The sequence below is a fragment of the Lycium ferocissimum genome, chromosome 7, assembly GCF_029784015.1.
Source record: "Lycium ferocissimum isolate CSIRO_LF1 chromosome 7, AGI_CSIRO_Lferr_CH_V1, whole genome shotgun sequence".
NCBI lineage: Eukaryota > Viridiplantae > Streptophyta > Magnoliopsida > Solanales > Solanaceae > Lycium > Lycium ferocissimum.
Window position 1 is genome coordinate 21,142,356 of NC_081348.1, and position 18,841 is coordinate 21,161,196.

The 18,841-nt window shown below is 36.7% G+C and overlaps 2 protein-coding genes across 4 annotated transcripts; one reads left to right on the plus strand and one right to left on the minus strand.

The window, feature by feature from the left end:
* Positions 1–5,469: 5,469 nt before the first annotated feature.
* Positions 5,470–7,334, plus strand: LOC132063743 (pentatricopeptide repeat-containing protein At5g08510-like). Of its 2 annotated transcripts, XM_059456445.1 has the most exons (3): positions 5,470–5,538; positions 5,618–6,582; positions 6,701–7,334. In XM_059456445.1, exons 2-3 carry the CDS (start codon positions 5,659–5,661, stop codon positions 7,298–7,300), a joined length of 1,524 nt encoding a protein of 507 aa, XP_059312428.1. In that variant the 5' UTR covers positions 5,470–5,538; positions 5,618–5,658; the 3' UTR covers positions 7,301–7,334. The 2 variants fall into 2 exon arrangements, with proteins under 2 accessions (XP_059312428.1, XP_059312427.1); XM_059456444.1 differs by having other exon boundaries at positions 5,476–6,582.
* A 250-nt stretch (positions 7,335–7,584) lies between these two features.
* On the minus strand, positions 7,585–13,517 carry LOC132063747 (calcium-transporting ATPase, endoplasmic reticulum-type). 2 transcript variants are annotated; one of them, XM_059456447.1, is made up of 8 exons: positions 13,310–13,517; positions 11,206–12,733; positions 10,993–11,114; positions 10,226–10,504; positions 9,752–10,135; positions 9,360–9,469; positions 9,040–9,268; positions 7,585–8,482 (listed from the first exon to the last, which is right to left on the minus strand). In XM_059456447.1, the coding sequence occupies exons 2-8, from the start codon at positions 12,671–12,673 to the stop codon at positions 7,925–7,927; spliced, it is 3,150 nt and encodes a 1,049-aa protein (XP_059312430.1). In that variant the 5' UTR covers positions 12,674–12,733; positions 13,310–13,517; the 3' UTR covers positions 7,585–7,924. The 2 variants fall into 2 exon arrangements, with proteins under 2 accessions (XP_059312430.1, XP_059312431.1); XM_059456448.1 differs by lacking the exon at positions 13,310–13,517 and adding an exon at positions 13,231–13,283.
* Positions 13,518–18,841: the final 5,324 nt, after the last annotated feature.

Here is an 18,841-nt window from a genome sequence, read left to right on the forward strand (position 1 = left end):
TTGATTCTTTGGTTTCTTGTTACACTTGGTTGTCATGAGCTTAGAGGACAGGATCCTCGCTAACTGGCAGTCTTCTCTCTCTCTATCTAATTATTTTTTCGTTTCTATCATTCTTTTAGAAAATTGTTCATCAGTTAGCATTCCACTCAAGTTTGAATCTCACTATACTTAGTTGTAAGGTCTGTTACCTCTTCAGATTATTACAAAGAAATGAAAGCATAACTCTTTGCTCGCTTGCAGCGCCTCTTAGTCTTTTATTTTAGCCTGCCTTGTGAAGATCTCTCGGGTGTCTACGTAGTTGTAGAAACAGAAGAAACTGGACCCCTCTCCGTCAAGTTGAACAATACTATGCTTTATGTTTCTCTTCTCTGGAATAGCAATTCAATTCTTCTCTCATATACAGCAATTCAAGTCTATAACCTTTACGAATTCAGTGCTCGGAAGGAATAGCAAGAGTGAATAGTTTTTACTCCTAATATAAGAGAAAATTGCCTAACTATAGTAGGGATTACACGGGCCACTGGGAGTGCTGTTGTATATTACTAGAAGTTATAACAGGATATTCCTTTTACATGAACTCGTGAACTAAAAACTGAATAAATCTTTGATCATTCCAAAAAGTTGCCAATAGCTATAAGCATTACAAACTAAATTTCGCTATATCAAATTCAGTTTCTAAAACTTCACCTGTATCAGCTTGGTCATATTGCCGGGCTCAGTCCTGAGCCCGGATAAATGATGGGATTGCGGTAGGCTGAAAATCATGGTAAAACTAGTCAATTGACTGAATCCTCACAATACAATTATGGATCTAAAGAAGAGATTAACTTGAGTGAGTTGGTCAGTGAGAAGCCATATAGTCTTACTCCAAATTCCGCTTGGGATTGAGACATTATATAAAAGTCAATTTTCCACAATCTTTACCCCCTGTTTGGATGGTTGTTTCCCGTGGTTCATTAATGTATAGTTTTTTATGAAACCATGTTTGTATCCATTGTTCTTAAAAATATGAGGCATAGTGTTGTAAACCCGTTGTAATTCCGTGGTTATATAACCATGAAAAAATTCAATTTTTGTAACCACGGATTTGATGGTTTTTGCGTGGTTACGTATTTCATTTCTCCATTATACCCCCACCCTTCACCACCCCACCCCCACCCTACCGCTCATCCTCACCCACCCTACCACCCACCCCGACCCCCACCCCACCCCACCCCTCTCCACCCCAATCACCACTTACTACCCCTCACCATCACCCAACCCCACCCCAAAAAACCACTCACCCCCACCCTCATCCCACAACCACCTACCTCACACCACTCACCCCTCCACCACTCACACCCACTACCCCTCACCACCACCCAACCCCACCCTACAACCACTCACCCCCACCCTACCACCCACTACCCCACCCTTATCCCACAACCACCCACCTCACACCACGCACCCTCCATCACCCCCACCCAACACCTACTTATTTTTTAAAGTTCCTATTTTATCCTTTACTTGAGTTTTATTGATATATATAAACTAATTTCTAATTAAGAGTTAAGGATATTTTAGTAAACTTACAAGTTACTATGTTTCAAACCAAACAATATAAATGTTATTAAACCACAACAAACGATACAGTCTATCCAAACATTGTGTTCATTAATACAATACAATACAATACAACACCATACTATACCATACCATACTGTACGTTAATGAACCACGGGAAACAACCATCCAAACAGAGTGTTAGTCTGTCCCTACAACAAAACAACTATGCATCAATCTCAAACAAGTTAACATCAGCTTGTATGAATTGTCATTGACCATGTTTCTACATTTATACTCCCGTCTAAAAATAATTAAATAAGTAAGCGTAATCAAGGTGTGTCAATGCCACATAGTTCATTAATAATTTAATTTGGTCTTAGCGAGTCATCATGTCCAACTTTCATTCTATTTTTTTGTACTAAGCTGCACTTGCGAGTGCTTCATATCCAAAGCACAAAACTGCAGTTGTTTGGTGTCACGACCCAACCCCGTAGGCCGTGACTAGTGTCCGATCTGGGCACCCAAACACACCTACCAAACGCTATCACAAGGTATATCAAACGCATCCAAGTATATATCAGAAACCGACAAGTGTCGTGTTCCAAATCTATATAATTTCCGTAAAAATTTCGGCGAGTTTCCTTTGTTTTACGGACTATCCAAAATAACCCCCGCGCGTACGTAAAATACCAACAAAGGCCACACGGGGGCCGCACACACAACATATATACATACGCGGACCGGCCGCCGCGGCGAACGGGATCGCCCAAGCACAACATATCCAAACGCCACCGTACAAAAGTAGGCACAACCCACAAAATATGTCCACGGACCTCTCAAACACACGAGAATCCTATGACGGGACGTGGCCCGCCGTACCCATGAACAAATATATACAAATGCACGAACAATATATATACCAAAATATAAGCCCCAGGAAGGAAGGAGCACTCAAGTAGCGAGAAGAGAGTGACCTAAAGCGGTGGATCACCACGCCGCGCGTCGTACCGCGGGCGAAACCGAAACGGCCCCGAAGAAAGGGGGTCGACGGAATATGTACCGAGCATGTAAGCGAGAAACACAATAGCGTAATCGTACTTTAAATAAGGAGTAGGAGCCATGGATACGTAACCGTAAACCACAAAACTTACCTTCGTAACATAATTCATACAAGTTCATATCATATACCAATCGGACAATCATTCAGCACGTGCGTATACACATAGCGTGTCCCGTCCCTCTAGCGAGAGACTCGGTAAGTAAGATCATATCATCATCCCACATATACATACATACATATAGCGTGTCCCGGCCCTCTAGTGAGGGACTCGGTGTATAGCGTGTCCCGGCCCTCTAGTGAGGGTCTCGGTGTATAGAATCATGTCATCATCATATACATAGCGTGTCCCGCCCTCCAGCCGAGGGTCTCGGTGTATAGAATCATCATATCATATTAGACTTCGAAACCTATGGTTACGTACCAAAATCATATGCATAGAAATCTTCATTTCAAGCTCGACAACGCTTAAATAATCATGCTCGGGGGTTGAAATCATAGCCACATGAAGTTCTAAAAAAAAAAAATAGGTCGTTGGAATCAAACATGGAAAAGTCGCGGAACCCACGAACGAGCGTCAACCCAGTCCGGCCCGCCCGTGAAATCTAAGGTCACCATATGTTATCGAATCATTATTATGAACTCAAAGACAAGTAATCGACCGTACTTGAAATCGGGATTCTAGTCACATCAAGTTTTCCTCCGAACGTCACTCGGGAATGTGTCAAATAGAATTTTTGAAATCATAGTTACGTAAAAAAAAATCATATGCATGAAATCGTTGTCATAATCCCAAAAGATAAGTAAAATAGTCATATTTGAAATCGGAATAATAATTACAACATTTCCTTCAAAAAGTTATCGAAATTACATAAAAGGGCGTCGCGGGACCCACAGAAGGGTATAGACCCGAATTTTGGGCCCTCCTATGGAAAACATACTCTTCCTAGATCATACAAGCTTCTACGAAAATTTCGAAGCAATCCGAGCTTTCCTGTGAGAGTTATGGGCGTTCGTAGTTTTTGAATCACTAAAGAATATACTCAAAAAAATCAGCTTTCATGGAACTTTTGCAACTTATAAATTTCAAGGTCATAAGGATCAAGGTTTTGTCATATCAACACAAGAATACCAAGGAACAAAAACGAAGTATAGACATGCTCGGATTGCGAGAAGAGAGTTTCCTCGAGGCTTGAATCATAGTCTATTTTAACTAAAGCATGCCAAGGAAGGAAGGTTACTTTACATACCTCAAACGCTCTCCAAAATGATCCGAACTCAAGCTAATCCAAACTATGATTCGGGCTGCCCACGATCTAAAAAAATACGCCATAAAATGCCAAACATTAGCTAAGGGCACTTAAGCCATTCATTCCAACTATTCTTTAAATTCTACAGAAAATTCGGCAGCATTTCCCCTGTAAACAGGCTATCCCGAGAATTTAACTCGCTCAAAATCAACAACAACCACAATAACCAACCTAGCAACATCGATCATCAATTCGAAAAGGCAAAATAACAATAGTAACTCTCTTTTACATCATGGAGTACAACAACCACAACAACAAATGATTAATACACTAATTCCTTATGTTTATCCTAAAACCCACTTTTCAATGTTAGACCAGCCATCATGAACAGCCCATACTCAGCAAATATATTACATATATTGTACATAATCATAACTATAATCCCTGCATTTCGACTCAACAAGAGCAGCCACGAAAATTACCACAAACAGCCCCCAAAATGTCACTACAAAACAGCCACGAAATTTATAACAAGCAGTCCCCTAGCCGAGAGCAGCCCTCTTGTTGCTTTCCTCATTTTTAAGCCATGCTTTGTATCACAATCCACAATATAACGATAAAATTTTCGTAGATATACGAATTACATCAAGCGTACAATAAGCCTTAGATCAGCCCACAGATTCCCAACATCAATCTTGAGTTATAAATGCCCATTTCCAACTAGAATTCATAACGACGACGACTAAAACATTAAGCGATATTCATTCGTTCATTGTCATATAATATGACCCATTTCGACCAACACTACACATATACATAAATGGAAAATTCTCAATCGTCCTTCACCTAACAATGATCATAATCAACTAACTAGGCATTAATTCATAAATTCAATCACAACACAACAACACCCATTTACACTACTCAAGCTCCACATACACAACTCACTTCCAACATTTCATATTTCATGATTTTCCTCCAATTTAACATACTACAACAATAATATAACCTTCATAACACAAAAACAAGATCAAATCTTACCTTTTTCTCTTCAACTTCCACAAGCCTAGGGTTTCCAAAAGATGAGAAATAGTGGATTGATCGCTCCAACGATGGTTCCACGCTACTTAGGGACCTCAATATAGTGGATTTGCATCAACAAAATATTTTTGGAATGGCTCCAATTGATCTTCACTTTTTCTCTTTCCTAGCCGTGAGCCTCTCTTTCGGGTCTTCAACTTCTCCTTTTTTTTTCTAAGTGTATGGAATGATAAAGATGACTTAGAATTCATCCTTTATGCTTTAATATAAGTTGCCCAAGTGTCCTCGCCCACACACATGTGTTGGACCAATTGAAATTGTCCACAAGGTGTGTGGGACCAATTCAAGCCAACATGGCTAAAATGACCAATTTTCATGAATTTCAAACTTCCAAATATTCCACTTTTGGTCCCAAATTTTCCTAATTGTTCCATACCAACAAATTCGTGCACAACTTATATCTCAAAATAAAATCGAAGGTCAAAAATCCCGACCTTGCATCCCGGAACAGTTTTGTCCTTCACTTATCATAATTAGTCCGGATTGTTCCAATGTACTAAAATACGGGTTCTAACATTTGGAATCTCTAAGTTTTACTGATTTCATAAATGTCATACTTTTAACCCCATTTAAATCTCTTATTACGTAGATTTTCTATTATTTTCATTTGTCCACTTTATTTCAAACGGTGCAATAGCAATTATTCAAAAGAATATCTTATAAGGTAGATTTTTGCATGGTGCATTGACGCATCAAACATTTCTTATGAACCAACTGAAAAAAATACACGCCCATACTCTCCGAAATGGCATTGACTTTACCCAGTTCTTGATCACCAAGCTTCTTGAAATCCCAAACATCCCATACGCCCACAAAGTGTTCGACAATATTACCAAACCAACTGTTTTCCTTTACAACAAGCTCATTCAAGCTTATTCTTCGCATGGCATTCCAAGCCAGTGTTTTTCTCTATACATTCAAATGCGCCGTCAAGGCTGCTCCCCTAACCCACACTCCTTCACATTTCTCTTCGCCGCGTGCACCAAAACGAGCCCTATTCAAGGCCAAATGTTCCATGTCCATTTCATCAAATGGGGTTTTGAATTTGATATTTATACCTTAACTGCACTTATTGACATGTATGCTAAAATGGGGTTGTTTCCTTTCGCGCGAAAGCTCTTTGATGAGATGGAAATGAAGGATGTGCCCACTTGGAATTCTTTGATTGCAGGGTATGCCAAGAATGGAAATGTGGAAGAAGCTTTTAAATTGTTTTCAGTTATGCCTTCAAGGAATGTGATTTCCTGGACTGCTATGATCTCAGGGTATTCGCAAAATGGGAAGTATGGGGATGCACTAGCTGTCTACAAGGAAATGGAGAAAGAGAGAGGGGTAAAGCCGAATGAAGTCACAATTGCTAGTGTTCTTCCAGCTTGTGCGAATCTTGGGGCGCTGGAGGTTGGGGAGAAGATTGAAGCTTATGCAAGAGTGAATGGATACTTTAAGAATATGTTTGTTTGCAATGCTGTGCTTGAAATGTATACGAAATGTGGTAGAATTGATAGGGCAAGGCAACTGTTTCATGAGATTGGTAGGAGGAGGAACTTGTGTTCTTGGAATACCATGATCATGGGGTTAGCTGTCCATGGAAATGGTGATGAGGCTCTAAAGCTTTTCAACCAAATGCTGGTAAGCCTTTGCAAATATTCTCTCCGTTCTTCCTTCTCGTTATTGTGTCTATCGAATTACAGCAGCAAGAATGAGCTTTTGTAGTGGAATTTACATGATTGTCCTACTGTTGACACAGGGAGAAGGAAATGCACCTGATGATGTAACATTTGTGGGAGCAATTTTAGCATGCACACATGGAGGCATGGTAGCAAAGGGCTGGGAACTCCTCAATTTGATGGAGCAAAGATTTTCCATAGCTCCAAAGTTGGAACACTATGGCTGTATGGTTGACCTCTTAGGCCGGGCTGGGAAATTGCAGGAAGCTTATGATCTTATACAAAGCATGCCAATGAGACCTGACTCTGTTATATGGGGAACTCTGCTTGGTGCCTGCAGTTTCCATGGCAATGTTGAACTAGCTGAGAAAGCAGCCGAATTCCTTTCTGTGTGGGAACCGTGGAATCCTGGGAATTATGTTGTTCTCTCAAATATTTATGCAAGAGCTGGTCGATGGGATGGTGTTGCAAGGCTAAGGAAACTGATGAAGTCCTCCCAGATTACAAAAGCAGCAGGGTACAGCTTCATTGAGGAGGGAGGTGATATTCATAAGTTTATAGTAGAGGATAAATCCCATCCAAAATCAAATGAGATATATGCACTGCTTGATTTAGTCACAACTAAATTAAAGCTTGATGTAAGCACCATTGATATTGATTTGGATTCTATTGTTGAATGAATTTTAGCAACAATCTGAATAGTTTTTGGACCTACATTTCTCTCCGTACTATTCTGTCTAGAGTGAAGTGATTAACTTGAATTACACAAGATAATGTAATTAAAACTTGATTAACAAATTAAGCTAATACATGTTTCTGAAAATCAGGGAATGGTAAGGCTAAATGTGTCCAACTCCCTCCTGGTTCATATAGCCTGAATCCTCACTTCTACATGTAAGCTCATTTTATATCCTCATATGAAAATAAAGAAAAAAACAACAGCTTTGGCTGAGGAGATATATAATTTCAAGCACCACACCAGAAAAGGTCGCTTAAGTTCATCAAAATCTACTGTAAGATGACGGAGTCAATAATAAATGAATATACAAACTAGAACTTGTAATACATGAAACCCTCCTAGAAAGGATCACGGGAAAAACAAGAAGTTTTGCTTCAGAAACCTTGAATTTGTGATAACAAGAAGCCTTACAAGGCATGTGATCAAAAGCTATAAAGCTTCCAGAGTTCATCCCAAAAAGATTTCAATTCTGAACAATATACATTTAATTCCCACCTAACTTGCATATCAGCTCAAAGCAAACAACCTTTAATCAATAAAATCGAGCATATCCTAGAAGAATACATTATGCAGCTTTTAGTTTAGTTCTCTGTCTTCTTCTCCTCCCCACAAATTTGAGGACTTCATCAATAAGAATAACAGGTGCAGAAAGCAAGATGACTAGAAGCCATTCGTTTAGGCTTAGTGGGACAATACCAAATATATCTGCTAGGAAAGGAACATAGAGTATCAGGCTATGTAGGCCAAACGAGACTGACATTGCAACAAGAAGCCAAGGATTTCTCCAAGGTGGCATTTTGATCAGGCTGTTGTCTTCAGAGAGGGCATTGAGAGAATTAAACATCTCAATTGCCACCAGGACAGAGAGTGACAGTGTCATTGCCTTCACTTTACCAACAGTAAAGTACTCACAAGGGTCAGAAAAGGTAATCAGGCGGTTACCAGCCTTGAATGGACTCACGGTGAAATTTGTCCATGCCGAGCATTCACCCCAGTTGCGAAGCTGTGATAGTTCAACAAGTGTGTGGCCATCACTCACAAGATTAATACCAAGGAAAGAAGCCTGAGTATACCACACTATAAATATGCCGACAGTTGCAATGCCCACATAAGAACCAATGACCTGAAAATTATCACAGAAATCAGAATGAATGTGAGATGCAGCTTAGCTTGTCCAGAAGTTTATTTATATTAAAGATCAGATGAACATGTGATAAAAAGTTATACTTGGTTGCTTAGACAACAGAGCATCTCATTTCTCTCTTTGGTGCATCCACTTCTTTTATTAGGCAGCTTATGTTACATTTCATTTCTGGAAGATAATGCAGGGAATTGTCTAAATGGTTAAACATATTTTCCTTGATTGCACATGTTACTTTTAGAGAATTTTAAAAGCTGAACGTCAAGCTGATTTCTTAATATAGTATAACAAGGGTGCGCCACATGGTCAGGAAAATGCTGCAGTAAGCACAGTCTGTCCCGTTGATACTTCTAGTCAAATGAGGCATCCTCAGTCACTAGTACTTTCTTAACGTACTTAGGAGAACAAAGTGTAGCAAAAACTTGGGGCAAAAAGGAAAGAAATAAAGCAGATTTATTTCTACCCATTGGAGAATAATGAAGAAGTAATTAAACGAATTTAGAGGGAGGAAACGGAAAGCAGTAGTGATCCAAACTGACCATATAGCGGAAGAAAACCCAGGAGCTTATGAGAGCATCATTGCTCTTCCTAGGTGGTTTCTGCATTATGTCGACATCAGCAGGGTTGAATCCGAGAGCTGTAGCAGGTGGGCCATCTGTTACCAAATTTACCCAGAGCAACTGCACAGGTATCAAACATTCTGGTATGCCCAAAGCAGCAGTCAAGAAAATCGAGATGACCTCACCAATGTTAGATGATATCATATATCTGCATCACAAAGAATAAAAATGAAATTAAGTAGTAGCATGACTAAATATAGGAATAATCAAATACTCGCTACCAGAATTAAAGGACTAACCTGATGAAGGCCTTCATGTTATTGTAGATTGAACGTCCCTCTGCAACAGCAGAGACTATAGTACTGAAATTGTCATCCGCCAGAACCATATCGGAAGCTTCTTTTGCAACCTAAACATATTATTCTCTGATCAGCTAATTAATCAAATGACCAATAAGTTAACATATTCAGGAAAACTTCACATGCAGGGTGCACAATCATGGGTACTTCTGAATATTACGATGATAAACTTAGTGTCACAGCACAACAAGCAATCCCTCAGAAGACCTCATTACTTTCCTACTCCAAGAGTGTATTTCAGGTAGTACACAGTTAAATAATTGGACTGAGAGCATTAGTGCAACAATTCACAAAATGAGTTGTAATGACCGCACGAGAAAAGTTTATTTCACCTCAGTTCCTGTAATGCCCATGGCTATTCCAATGTCAGCAAGTTTTAGTGCAGGTGCATCATTGACGCCATCTCCAGTCATTGCAACAACTTCACCCATCTCCTTCAGCATCCTTACAATATCTTGTTTGTGCCTGGGTTCAGCACGAGAAAAGACCTTGCCTCCATCTTTTGACAATATCTCAATTTGTTGCTCAGAAGAAAGTGCCATGAATTCTTTGCCAGTGAAACTGCTTCCTTTAAGATTCTCACCATCAGAAAATAACTGAATTTCCCTGCAAACGGCCTCAGCAGTGGATTTATTGTCTCCAGTTATAACCATAATTTTGATCCCAGCTCTTCTGCAGTCATTCACTGCCTTGTGAACTTCCTCACGTGGGGGGTCCTGCATTTTAGTCATTTAGTCAAACTATAAGGAAAATGAAGGTTTTCTAGATAGTGATTCAATTATTCTTGGAAACTTAAACCTACTCACCCTTAGACCAACAACTCCCACAAAAACTAGATCACTTTCTATGGAGGAGTAGCAGGATGGATCAAGTAGCTTCTTGTGGGCAGGATGAGTCTCAGCATAGTATCCTGAAAGCTCACCTAAATCGTCTTTGTATGCCAATCCCAAGCATCGCAAACCCTTTGAACTCATCTCCAAATGCCTCAACAACAATAGTTGCCGACAAGATTCGTCAATCGGAACAGTTGATCCATCTGCGAGTTGAACATATGTACTACGTTCTAGCAAACTCTCAACAGCACCCTAGACAAAACAAGTTTTAATCAGACGTCAACAGATTACCAAGCTCAACTTGTGAACAAGTGACTAATGACATCGCTGTGGAACTGAACTCCACAGAAGCAATTTTTGCAGAAAGGACAGATAACACTTCAAATTGTTGATGCCTATTTTTCCACTTTTGGAAACTAAAGAACGTTAAGAAACAGTTAAACTGACACATCTTGTAAAGGAACAACTACTTCTAGAGATGAAGATAATGCAGACTCAGTTGTTTGCCAATTGAAATTTTCTAGCTATATACAGCCTACAGCAAGCCAACAAGAGTACGAGAATTAGACTCAAAATAAGAACTTTTCTGGCAAACTGAGTATATCAAAGCCAACAGAAAAATAAAGAAAAATATTTTAGAGACCATTATCACCAGTGTCTAATGTTGTTCAGAGACCAGTTATATAAATTATAATATGCAATTACGCTGATTCAATTACTATTGAATGACATGAAACAACCTTGACAAGTAGTCGATTGCTCCCATTTGGCTCCCGCACAATAACACCCATGGATTTGCGAACACGGTCGAATTCCAATGCTGCAACCCTTTTTGATCTTTTCATCCACCAATCACAGCATCCTATATTTAAAAAAAAAAAAAAAAATCTCAATACGCTGGTTTGAAAATAGTACTCCAAATAGATAGATGAGTGAAGTAAAGTTATGGTCACCTAATTTAACTGTGTTGCGATCAATCAAGTAGCTCGATACAATCTGGGCATCGCGGATCTTGCTTCTCGCTTTGTTATCTGGTACTCCCATCTTTTCCACCAAAACTTTAAGAGCTGCTTCAGTAGGCAATCCAGTTGCTTTGAACAGACGACCATCACAGAAGACACCAGCATCATTGCAGATTGCACATATTTCAGCCATGAGTAGCAAGTTAGCATCCATATTGTAGCAATTCCAGTCCATTATTCCCCCATCCTTAGGATCATAAGTTGTCCCTTCGACACCAAAACTTCGACAGGCTGTAGTTTTCCCTCCCAATGTGAAGAATTCTGACACGGACATCTGATTGGTAGTCAAGGTTCCTGTTTTATCTGAACAAATCACAGTTGTGCATCCTAAGGTTTCCACGCTTGGAAGTTTCCGCACTATTGCATTCTTTTGTGCCATTTTTTTTGTACCCAGAGCTAGGCAAGTAGTAATTACAGCAGGAAGACCTTCAGGAATTGCAGCCACTGCAAGAGCAACAGCTATCTTGAAATAATATGTGCATTTCTCAAATGAGAAACGGACATTTGAAGGCCAGCCATCCACAACCTCCCAAGAAAGGAAATATTTATAGTTGATCGCCCACACTACTAGGCAAACAATGCCAATAGCAGTTGTAAGCCTATTACCAAATTCATCAAGTTTCTTCTTCAAAGGGGTGTCACTCTCCTCCAATGACGCATCATGGATTTGTTTTTGAATATTACCAATTTCTGTGCACATCCCCGTGTTCACAACAATGCAGATACAGCTACCATTAACGATTGTTGTTCCAGCAAAAACCATGTTCTCTTTGGCCTGTAATTCACAATCATCCACAGCAAGGAAATCGGTGCTTTTAGTAACTGGCATTGACTCCCCTGTCAAAGAACTTTGCTCAACCCTTAGGGTTGAGGATTTTAAAGTGGCAACTCTCATATCAGCTGGCACTTTGTCACCAACTCGCAGTTCCACGATATCCCCTGGGACAAGCTCCCTTGCTGGTAAATCCGGTACTAAATATCCATCTCTGAATACCTTTGCAGATTCACCTTGCATCTCTTTTAATGCTTCCAATGCTTTCTCAGCATTGCTTTCTTGCCAAACTCCGACGATTGCATTGAGTACTAAGATCAAGAGGATTACTAAGGGTTCTACATATGCCTCGAACCCTGAAACTCCAGTCTCATCCTGATGCAGATAAGCTAGAACAAATGAAATGAAGGCTGCACCAAGGAGGATCTTAACAAGCATATCATCAAACTGCTCCAAAACAAGCCTCCACAAAGGCTTTCCCTTTTCTTTCTCAAGCTCATTCAAACCATATCTTTCTCGCCTCTTTTCCACTTCATAAGTGCTTAGTCCCTTCTCTAATTTTACTTGGTACTCTTTCAGACACTGATCGACAGGCCAGGACCATGCCGGGAACGGTTTTTCTTCCATTGCGAATTGAATCCTCACTCTAACTTAAATTCGACAGAAATTGTCCTCAATCATCTCATTCTGAAAAAAGATACAAGAAAATAACAGTATGAGGGAATTACAAGTAACTTTATTGTGCAACCCTGGTACTATAAAATTTAGGCAAATAATAGAGACTGAAAAGCTAAATTAACATCATCAAAAGCTAGATACAACATCTAATTAGACTTTTCCCAAACAAAATAACTCCTAGAGCAAACATGAAGACCAAATAGAAGAAAAATTACAGTGTAAGTACATATAAGAGGTAAAAAGAAGCAAGTCTCCAACTACAACTCTATCAAGTAATTACTAGATAGCTTTTATGACAGACCTATACATCTATGGATCAGAAGTAGAACTAAGAAATGACGGAAAATAAACAACCCCAGAAACTGCTATGCAGCAATATGGAAACTAAAACCATGCAAAGCAAACAACTTTACATATGAGACAAGAATAACAGTCTTACAAGTTACAAAGAAGAATCAAAATAGATCATGTCACTAGTACCAACATGAAAAAGATTGAAGCTTTACCAATTGCAAGTAAGAAGCAGTAAATCCCAAAAACGAAAAGGGACAAGTAATAATACAATGAGTTAAAGAAATGTTGTACCTCTTATAAGGAACAAAAACAATGGCTTTGAGACAAAGTAACTGACAGATCGGACAGAGTATGCTTAGGAAGAAAATTCTTGGAAACTCACTGCTCAAAATTTTCTTGCTTCAAAAGGCATTCAATTAAGTTAATATTTTTTTTTTAGTGAAAAAGAAAGACTGAAGAACACACATAAGACTGGAATAACTGCTTTTTGATTCAAACCTCTAGTCAAAAGTAGTTTTTGATTTTACTTGTAACAAATTTTGGACAGTTATGATTTTTAAAATCGAAGTGGATAATGGATTTACCATAAATGTCCTTAATTTGAGTTTGACTTTTATGTGGTAGTAGTTGGAGACAAGTAGCCAGCCGTACGCGTAAACAGAATCTTGAATGTATTGTTTGTGTATATACATACGCACCTAATTTGTATTCCTGTTTATTTATTTATTTATTTTTCCTAACGTATTTTAAAATCTTTTACAAATTCTTTCAAATTTTTAACCATGAACCTTGACAATAAAATTGACGCAATTTTTGAAGCATTCTTTTGGATGGACCAATGAGTGAATAGGAGAAAACATTAGATTTGAACTTTACACTACTTTAATTTTTAATTATCATTTAAGCGAATGACCTAGTGATCAATGAAGTGGATTGAAAATTATAAGGTCTCAGGTTTAAACTCCGGCGGAGAAAATAATATTTTCAAGCCTTAATGAATATTTGCATAAGTGGAAGATAGCACACACAAGCTGACTCGAACATTAAAAAAAATTTAATCTTTTATTTAAGGTGGAGTTCCAGCTATTATAGTGTCACCTCAATTCCAAAAAGTCTTTCTCGATTTTTGTTTTACATTTAGTGACACTTTTGTCTTTAATTTGGTTTATTTGACTTTTGAGTTGTCTTTATTTTATAAAATTAAGTAAAAAATATGTCACTTTTGTATTTATATTGGTTTATTTGACTTTTTAGTAATGTATAGTGTGTAAAATCAGGAACAATTGATACAGCATTGAGATTTCATACTTGAAGAGTACTTCTACACACCCATTTTTTGGATACATTTGGTCTCTAAGTAAATTTCTCATACGGCATTGATATTTCAAGCAAAGCTGGTCTATACTTCTAATTTTTACCAAGTTCAATATGTGTCTTAATTGTATTCCTTCGTTTAGCATTTTCTATTCTTCTTATTTTCAAGCCTTAATGAATATTTGCATAAGTGGAAAATAGCACACACAAGCTGACTCGAACATTAAAAAAAAAATTAATCTTTTATTTAAGGTGGAGTTCCAGCAATTATAGTGTCACCTCAATTCCAAAAAGTCTTTCTCGATTTTTCTTTTTCATTTAGTGACACTTTTGTCTTTAATTTGGTTTATTTGACTTTTGAGTTGTCTTTATTTTATAAAATTAAGTAAAAAATATGTCACTTTTGTATTTTTATTGGTTTATTTGACTTTTCAGAAATCAGGAACAATTGATACAGCATTGAGATTTCATACTTGAAGAATACTTCTACACACCCATTTTTTGGATACATTTGGTCTCTAAGTAAATTTCTCATACGGCATTGATATTTCAAGCAAAGCTGGTCTAAACTTCTAATTTTTACCAAGTTCAATATGTCTCTTAATTGTATTCCTTCGTTTAGCATTTTCTATTCTTCTTATTTTCAAGTCTTAATGAATATTTGCATAAGTGGAAAAAATAACACACAATTTCGACTCGAACATTAAAAAAAAATTAATCTTTTATTTAAGGTGGAGTTTGCAATTATAGTGTCACCTCAATTCCAAAAAGTCTTTCTCGATTTTTCTTTTTCATTTAGTGACACTTTTGTCTTTAATTTGGTTTATTTGACTTTTGAGTTGTCTTTATTTTATAAAATTAAGTAAAAAATATGTCACTTTTGTATTTTTATTGGTTTATTTGACTTTTCAGAAATCAGGAACAATTGATACAGCATTGAGATTTCATACTTGAAGAATACTTCTACACACCCATTTTTTGGATTCATTTGGTCTCTAAGTAAATTTCTCATACGACATTGATATTTCAAGCAAAGCTGGTCTAAACTTCTAATTTTTACCAAGTTCAATATGTCTCTTAATTGTATTCCTTCGTTTAGTATTCTATTCTCCTAGTAAGCAGTTTATCATATTTTAGCGTTAATTGACCATTTTCGCTGTCCACGATTCAACGGGAATTGAAGATATTTCCGCCTTTGAAATATAATTATTGTTATAGAGTTTTATAGGTGAAATGATAACGGGGAACCGAGCATAATGTCTTAATTCCCCGTATAAAATTAAAAACAATAAAATGAATATTTTCCAATTACATAAGCTGAAAATTTGTTGTTTGTGAATTTACCCTCGTATGTTTCTAATAGAGCCAATCGACCAAATGATATTCATAAGTAATTTTTTTTTTTTTTTTAAAAAAACATATAGAAACAAGCCGTTTATATTGATTTTCATCATTCACTTGCAAATTATGCTTTCATACCGACTATTTTTGGATTTTCCTTTTTCTTTTGCCCCTAATTAAGAGAACGAACAACTTTTGGAGTTGATGTGGAAAGTAGTGCTGTCCACGATTCAACGGGAATTGAAGAATTATGGTGGGACAGCAATCAGCATCACCAAGAATTCTTCAATATTAGAAATTAGAAAAGTAGTTTGGTTAAGAAAATCGATCGATTGGAGTCAGTTGCTTTTTCTAGGAACACGGAGAAGAAAACCAATCAACAAGATGACCTTTTGACGCTCTGCGTCGTTTAGTCAGAGAAAGGCAATAACTTGGGATTAATTTTATGGATGGTCACTTAATTTAATTTTGTTGCGCTAAACTCAGTAATTTATTTTTATAACAAAAAATGCGGTCAATTTTATTTAAGTATCATGAGAATCACGGTGTTATTCTTTCTTACCAAAACATCACTTAATTTTGTCTACATATCACAAAAAAATCTTAGGGGAAAACAATAAAACATTGTATATGATACCTAGGCAGTTGAATGACTTTTTTGTTATAAAAGAATTATTAGTTAATTGTCTTTTTGGGAAACTTAAGCTAAATGAGTGTTTTTTCTTACAAATAATAATTTTGTAACTTTCATTCGGTATAATAAAATAGAAGTTTCGTGACTATCTGTAAAGTTACCCCAATCATTCGTTTCTTTATCCATCAATTTTGGAAAAAAGTTGGTTGTCGAAAATGAGACTGAGACTAGTACTAGAACTAGTACCAAGACTAGTACTTCTGTTCAAATTTTCAAAACGGAAAAGGTCCAAAAATGCCCTTTAACGTATAAGAAATGGCTTACAAATACTCCTCATTCACCTATTGGTCCAAAAAATATCCCTCCATCCACTTATTTGATCCAAAAATACCCTCAACCTATTTTTTTGGCTCAAGAATACCCCTCAAACTAACACCCTGATTTTGATGATATTTTTCCAATTTTAAAATGCCACGTGGCTTGTTTTGATTGGCCATATATATGTTATTTAAGTTAAAAATTAAACCCATAAATGAATTTATCTTGTTTTTTAATTTAGTAGCAACTGAAAAATGGTGTATATGCAAATGTTAGGTTCTCCTGTTTGTTATTTGTATGGTAAATTTAATCCATAACTAATACTCGGAAATTTCATAGTTGGTATCATGCAAAAACATATATTGAGGAGGATATAGTTTTTATTAAGGTCTAACATGGAGGGCGTTCTATGTTTCTCTCTGTCCATCATTTTACCTTTTGTAAACTTGTTTGTAATGGATTACTGTCATGGAGTTGTGGCTAACAATTTGGGTTGAAATGCACTGGCAGAAGAGAAATGGCTATGGTCTTGGTAGGAGAAGGACGAATGTTCGGACATGCATGGCCCAACGTGAAGAGGTTATAAGGAGAACGGTTAGATTAAATGGGTGGGGTAATTTTTAAATTAAATAATACACGTGGCCAATCAAAACAAGCCACGTGACATTTTAAAATTGGAAAAATATCATCAAAATTAGGGTGTTAGTTTGAGGGGTATTCTTAAGCCAAAAAAATAGGTTGAGGGTATTTTTGGACCAAATAGGTGGATGGAGGGATATTTTTGGACCAATAGGTGGATGGAGGGTATTTGTGAGCCATTTCCCATACTTTAGGGGTATTTTTGGACCTTTTCCGTTTTCAAAATTCACCCATCTTCTTGGAAACTTCCTGATGGAAAACCCCATCATGGCATATGATTCTAGTGCTGATATTATAGTAATTCCACCTGCCTTAGCTTAATCAATAAGATATAGTCATAGATCTTGAATCCGTGGGACTTTTATCATCAGTTTACCAAACAATATTCTTTAAAGATAAGCATAATTGTAAAATAATGGTGAAGTAGCTAAAATACATGAATATTAAATCGAGACCTATTCTGTTTGTTGTAATACCTTCCGTTATCGCTGTTTGAAAAGATTATGTTGTCTTTTTAATTTGTGTATTTGTCAGCATATTCCCTGTATAACGATCATATATATAAATATTTTAACCTTATGAAATCTTATAGGTGTATATGTATTATAGAATTGACGAATTGAGATTCTGTGATTTTGCCTAATAATTTTCAAACATCAAGCACTCTTTGCTATAATTAGAAACAAAAAGAAAAAAAAAGATATATAAATTGTTTTTTTAACCAGTATTTAATTCGTTTGGTGTTAATTGAAGATGAACTTAGTAATTAAGGTGAAGCTCCTGTTGAATAAATTGTCTTAAGTCAAATCCCGTTAAACTATTGGTTTGTTTCGAACTATCAAACCGGGAAAATATTGCATATGTACTCACAACGCTAGATTTTTATTTTATTTTTTTCAATAAGAAACTACATAGTATTGCGTTTTTAGCTATTATTTTCAGAATAGTTTCATATATAGTATTTTCAACCGATTTTATCTCTGCGAATTTTTACTAAGGTAACACTTTGCAAATGAAATACTCTTGGTGTGCTTAAAGTGCCAAAAATGTTTAATACTTACTAAATGTCTACTCTAAATCAAATAATGTAATCTTAGTAATTAAAAAGTAAAGTGAAAATATATGTAGTTTAACCATGGTTGAGCGATTAAAGTGTATATAAAAGTGTGTGTCTTTCATTCATTAATTTGGTGTAGACATTGAATATGAGTAAATTTTACTACAAAAAATAGACTTTACTCACGCTTTTGTTACGAACTCATATCATGATTTCTTTAAGAAAATATTTTGTAACAAAAGTGAACAATATACAGTTATAAATTAAAGTCTCCAGGTTCACTTAGCAAATGAAGTACTCTTTTGGTTTTGTTTAGATATTGAATCAGTTTTGGTGGAGATTTGTTAAAAGGTTTTTTGGGGATGTGGAAACTAAAGATTAATGGTTTTAGGTTTTGGAAAAACCAATTGTGTAATCCACAATACATCTAATAACTAAGCTCTATGAATTTGAACTTTTCCGTTTAGAGAAAAGATCCAAAACTTCCTTACATTGAGTACGTATGTATGGAGGTAATTAA